Source organism: Populus trichocarpa, chromosome 12 (assembly GCF_000002775.5).
Source record: "Populus trichocarpa isolate Nisqually-1 chromosome 12, P.trichocarpa_v4.1, whole genome shotgun sequence".
NCBI classification, from domain to species: domain Eukaryota; kingdom Viridiplantae; phylum Streptophyta; class Magnoliopsida; order Malpighiales; family Salicaceae; genus Populus; species Populus trichocarpa.
In genome coordinates, this window is record NC_037296.2 from 10,677,124 (window position 1) to 10,683,123 (window position 6,000).

Genomic DNA, 6,000 nt, shown 5'->3' on the forward strand with positions numbered 1-6,000 from the left:
AATAGAGAAAGAGATTTTCAAAATTACAACAATAAAAAAAAAGTTAAATTCTCATATTGATTTTATATGTGATCAACAATTATAGATGGAAAATGGAATCAAGTTCAAAGAAGATGAACTTTTAGGATAAAAAACATTTAAGACTTAAAGTGTAAATGATGTGAAAGTGATAGACCAAACAAGGAAGGACTTAAATTAGACTTTGTTTGGGATGAAAAACATAAATCAAGTGAAGATTATATAACTGCATGTCATATACTTTCCTTATTATCTTCTCACATTTTTATTTTTATTTTTATCAAGGAAGACATTTAGTTTAGGAAGATATTTGATTTTCTTTCTTTGAAAAAAGATTTGTGTTTTTTAGATCTATAATGGGGTTTGGACAATGAATGACATAAGACTTTATTTTCCTACCTTTTGCATTTAAAGTTATATTATTGTCCATCTAGGCGGCAGTTAAGCCTCATGGCCGAACTTGGAGAGGAAATAAAGAAAAAAGAGAGGAGAAAGAGAAAAGAAAAACAATAAAAGCCTAACCAGATAGTCCAATAAAAAAAAGAAAAGAAAGGAAGAATTAAAAGAAAAAAAAAAGAATCAAAACTGAGTGGCCTGTTAAGTTAAATGGCCCAACTAGATTGGAAAGAAGAAGAAGAAAAAAAAAGAAAGAGAAAAGTAAAAGAAATTAAAGAGAAAAGGAGAAAAAAAAACCCAACCAAGCAACTGTTAGGCTAAATGGCCCAATCTGACATTAAAAAAAAAGGGATGGTGTTGAAATCCAGTGAGAAAGAGAGAAGAAAGAAACAAGTTGTCGGAGCTCTATAGAGACTCTGATTACAACATGTGTCGAGTAAAAAGAATCATATATGCAATATGAAGCTATAAACATAAAAAATACCCTTATCAAATACTAGAGTGAGCCTCACTCATCGCTAGAAAATGGTGTTTATGTGTGGTTAACATACTGGATATATATATGTATATATATATATATATATGTATATATGTATATATATATATATATATATGTATATATATATATATATATATGTATATGTTTTGGTGTTGACTCTACATTAAATCTCTAATTTAGTTTTTGAAAAAGGCCTGGTTTGCGTGTGGTATATTTTATTAAAAAATATCAAGACAACATATGAGATCAACCTGTATGTTGTAGCTTAAATTGTCAAACCTGCAATCAAAGTTATGGATTCAACCCGGTTTAATAATTTTTTTTCTTAAATTTATATCTTACTAAAATATAAAATAGCAAAATTTTAAAAATAAAACATAGAAAAAAAAAGCCTAGATACATTAGTCTGTTGGCCTAATGTGTTTAGGCTTTTAAAAGAAATAGCCCAAGTGCGTGAGCCATCCAACCCAAGCTCGCACGCGCCTAGGACTTGCTTTATTTTTATAATATCTTTAAGGGGTGGGCGTTTTATTTTCTCTAAAAAAAAAAAAAAACATAAATGTCCTTTGTTGATAAAGACAACATGTCGTTTGTCTACTCATATTTTGACCACTACTGTGCTGGCTAAAAAATCGAGGTAGAGTATTTTTGGTTCTAAAAGCCCATTTTCCAACCCATTTTAACAAAAAAAAAACCACCTTATAAGTATTCTTAGAACATCTGGAAATCAATTTATCAACCTAAGAAACTCAAACGGTAAAAAAACATAAAATCAAACTGGATAAAAAAAAATTTCCTCAAATAAAACCTGTTGTCACCAAAATTTACTATTTTGGTGGTTAAAATCAATGTTTACAATGACTTTCTTTATCTACACAAAATTCAACAACTTTTTTTTTCTTCACCAAACCAAGAACTGAAATATCAGAAAAATAAAATATTGTTTGGAAATTGAATTTTCAATAACTAAAAGGACCAATTATTTATAAACTAAAAATAAAGGGATCAAACTGAACTTTTTGAATGAAATTCTGCGTTACCTTCTATTTTTCTTAAGTCTTTTTTTATTTTGATTCTCTATTTTTTAATTTCATTTTTCTTAAAATATAAGAGAAGTTTTAATTTCATTTTTCTTAAAATATAAGAGAAGCAGTTGACCTCAATTTGACTAAGAAGATGAAATTAAAAGAAAAAATTGAGAACCAAAATAAATAAATAAAAAATTCATCAACCAAACCAAAATGTAATGCGGTACACACTAAGTTATAAGCAATTTTATTTCTTTGGAGTTTTATTTTTTTAAAAACAGTTCAATTATAAATATTACTAAAAATAAAGTAATTAAAAAAGATCAAAAAGCAATTTTAGATTTTGGTTTATCATATTTCAACAATATAGTTCTTTTTGTAATTGAAACACTTGTTGACTTACATTGCAAGAAAAATAAAAAAATAAAAAATTCTCCTCATTTCTTTGTTATTTTTGGGAAAAAAAGTAAAGCTTTCATACGATTTTTAAAAATTATCTTCTAGAATTCTTATAACAAAAATATATGAACTTAGCATAGTTTAAACTAGTTATTGAAAAACTAGAAATATTAAAAACATAGTTAAATCATCGAGCAAACTATTGCTATGAAAACTCACAAGCTAGCCAAACACAATGCTTCAATAATTCCACGCATCATAGGCGTCCATGTAAAGACAAAGTGTGCCGGGATTTAAAACTAAAATTAAAATCAGTGATAAACAATAAATGCTGATCGCTGCAGAACAGTGCTTGAATGAGGAGCATAATCCAATTGATCAATTCTACCAACCAATCAACCAACCACAAACAAGAATGATAGCTAAGGAAATATTTTTATACAAGGAACATACACACCTTATACGAGTGAAAACACAATAGCATCACGCTACCACTACCGCATCCACTCGTCAGATTCACAAGTGTCATTTGGGAAGGACTTGAACCCAAAGCAAAACATCTTTAGACCAGGTGCAATCTCTTATTACAACTACTTGATAACCATTGAGATTCGTCTGTAGATATTTTCATCATCATTCACTCATGCACATCATCAAGCTTTAGCAGCCTGCACAGCAGGTTCCGCTTCTGAATCAACATTTGATTTTGCACGCTTGGTTTGATAATCCTTCACAGCGGCCTTGATGGCATCCTCAGCAAGCATGCTGCAGTGCAGCTTAACTGGTGGAAGAGAAAGATGTTTTGCGATCTCCCTGCAAATACAGATGCCATGATGTTAAGAAATCATGTTGCGCTCCTAAAGCTTCAGGGTGGGGCCTCATTATATATTGAAAAAGGGCAGACCCAAAATCTATTACTGAAGCTATGAAGGTACCAAGCATGTTAAATTAAACAAAAACTATCAACAACTATAAAAACCAGTAGTTACAATTTTATAACAAGAAATGGAAAGACTAATGTCGTTTCATTCCCTACCTGCTACCCTTTTACCTATTACATTGACATGGATGCAATGACAACACACAAGACATTCAACCTAAAATTATCAACAACTAGTGTACATCTATAATTTTTCTCTTCCTTCATGGAATTGGTCCCTCTCTGTCTCTAACATATGAGGCCCCCTAAATTTTCTAAGACCAAAACACCCAAAGTCTATTATTTCGATTGTAAAATCCATAATGATTTAACATGTCATGCATGCGTCAAGTATAAGTTCCTTCTTTCCTCCTTCAAACTCACTGTAGAAAGGCCATCTCATGTTTCCATCTATACACTTCCATTGGTCAATGTGGTATTGTTAACATTAGTGATTTGGTGTGAGTGCAGTTGTGCATGTCCTTTTACGCATTTGTATAAGGTCATAAAAAAGAGAGTTGTGATTATAGAATGAAAAGAAAGGCTTTTTTCCAGAAAAAAATGAAGAACAAAACAAAACAGAAGAGAAGAGAAGAATTAGGAGGAGAAAAAAGAGGAGAAGAGCACTCTTCAGCTGCCCAAACTCGCACCAAAGAGGAGACAGAACCATTCACTCATGCACATGTACTTTGAGTAAATTCAAAGATATAAAAAGAAAAGGAGTGCTTTCTATTGTTCACAAACAGAAAGCACCTAAGATCTGATACAATAAAGGATCAAGACTCTCTCTAGTTTAGTTCATAAGATCAGAATAGCAATCTGGTTAACCAAAAACAAAATGAAAATAAACTGAGTCCTGTTTGTCAAGGAAATAAGACCATGCCAAATACTATAATAATATTCCAGAAAAACAATAACGTAAAAATCTACTATGAACCTCTTCTCATAGCTAAATCATAAAATTCATTCAAAGAAATTGACAGCACAAACAAGCACATGATGAGAGCATCATACAATCCTCATCATGTCTTGCAAGAATACCTGCATTGGATTATGACCAGGGAAAGATGACCACGACATTTCTTTTTTCAGATTCAATGCCTTTTAAACCCACTAATTGATTACCAACTATGAATATTCCCAGTCATAAGTGCACAAAATGACATTTATTACTGATCTCTTTACGCTTCCAATCAAGGATAATGTCAAAAATGGTTTAACTTCGGTCATGAATATTCAAGGGATAATAATGCACAAGTAGTCTTGCTTTATAAGACAAGGTCAGCCTACATGATGCCACTTGAATTGTATGAAGAATCGTAAGTTGTTGGTAAACAACAGGGATGAGGGATCCCATGTCACTAGACTGCAAATACATTTCAATTGTGACGGTGCAATTCAATCTTCCCTTCCACATTTTTTTAAAGCAATTTTGTATCGCTGAAGTGGTCTGATGTGTTCTAATCATAATTCCCTAACCTTCAGCAAAGGCCAAATTTCAGATGATGTGGAAAAAGTGGGTCCATAAAACTATCATCCTTTGGATAAGAAATTGCACAATCTGATACCCTCAAAATAACTCTACAAACCTCGAAAATATACAACTCTTGATTTAAAATTAAACCAGTACAAGCTTGTATGCTGCAATAACTGAGCTTAAAGGTAGAGCCAAAGTATACTGAAAATTATGCGAAGACATCGGCAGAACCAATGCACATTATATTCAATACCGATTCTCACTTCAGCATCCACCATCTCCAAATGTCAGCCATGCTCTACAAGTCATATACTATACCATATGAAAACAGGGCTAGACTCAAAAACTATGGACTCTGTACAAATCCAGTAGTCCTCAAAGTTCCCTATACAAAGTTGACGATGATGGAGTCTAATCTTACAAGTGATGATAGCTTTTCGCAATTTTTTATGCTCACACTCACTTCCACGGTTTGGTATATATGTTGTCCTCTAGGAGATTCCATTAAATTCGCACTAAATATATATAAAAAATAAAATCAACACAACAACAATCTAAGCACGCACAAAATTGTTACTACTATAAGAAAACAACCACTCAGAAGATATTTTCCCCTAAACTAAAACGTTAGAACCCACCCAGGCAATTATTGTAATAATTAAAAGCACGCAATAACAACAAATTATATATATATATATATATATATATATATATATAAAACTCACGTGTTCTTGATGGTCATAACTTCCTCCATTTGTTTCCCTTTCACCCATTCAGTAGCTGGAAAAACAACACAAAAATCAGCACCTCATATTCACATCTATGAATAAATCAATAAATGAATTAACATTCAGCATAATAAATTAATAAAAGCCCTAGAAATTCGACAAGAAAATAAACAGAACCAAAAATAGAAATTGGAAGTAAAATGAGAAACATACCAACAGAGGAGGAAGCAATAGCGGAGCCACAACCGAAGGTTTTGAATCGAGCATCTATAATCTCACCAGTTGTATCATCCACCTTAATCTGCAGCTTCATCACATCACCACAGGCAGGTGCGCCGACAAGCCCAGTACCCACCGTCGGATCTGTCTTGTCAAAAGAACCAACGTTGCGAGGATTGTTGAAGTGATCAATCACCTTCTCGTGATAGAAGCGTGGCAGGATCTGAGTTCTTTGGGAGAACAATCTCTTGGACGCCAGTTGTCTCAACATCTTTTGGCTTTGATAAGAAGAGGGAGTAGATTCTTTGAGACGCTCA

The 6,000-nt window shown here is 32.4% G+C and overlaps 1 protein-coding gene across 1 annotated transcript; it reads right to left on the minus strand.

Moving 5' to 3' along the window:
- Nucleotides 1-2,563: 2,563 nt before the first annotated feature.
- On the minus strand, nt 2,564-6,000 carry LOC7458036 (iron-sulfur cluster assembly protein 1). Its single transcript, XM_002318616.3, has 3 exons — nt 5,678-6,000; nt 5,462-5,516; nt 2,564-3,153 (listed from the first exon to the last, which is right to left on the minus strand). The coding sequence occupies exons 1-3, from the start codon at nt 5,952-5,954 to the stop codon at nt 2,994-2,996; spliced, it is 492 nt and encodes a 163-aa protein (XP_002318652.1). The 5' UTR covers nt 5,955-6,000; the 3' UTR covers nt 2,564-2,993.

Excerpts from the sequence above, each read along its gene's own strand:
- LOC7458036 (XM_002318616.3), bottom strand. The coding sequence starts at position 5,954 with ATGTTGAGACAACTGGCGTCCAAGAGATTGTTCTCCCAAAGAACTCAG. Across the intron at positions 5,517-5,677 it reads TATTGCTTCCTCCTCTGTTG|CTACTGAATGGGTGAAAGGG; the intron begins GTATGTTTCTCA and ends TTGTTTTTCCAG. Across the intron at positions 3,154-5,461 it reads GTTATGACCATCAAGAACAC|GGAGATCGCAAAACATCTTT; the intron begins GTGAGTTTTATA and ends CTGTATTTGCAG.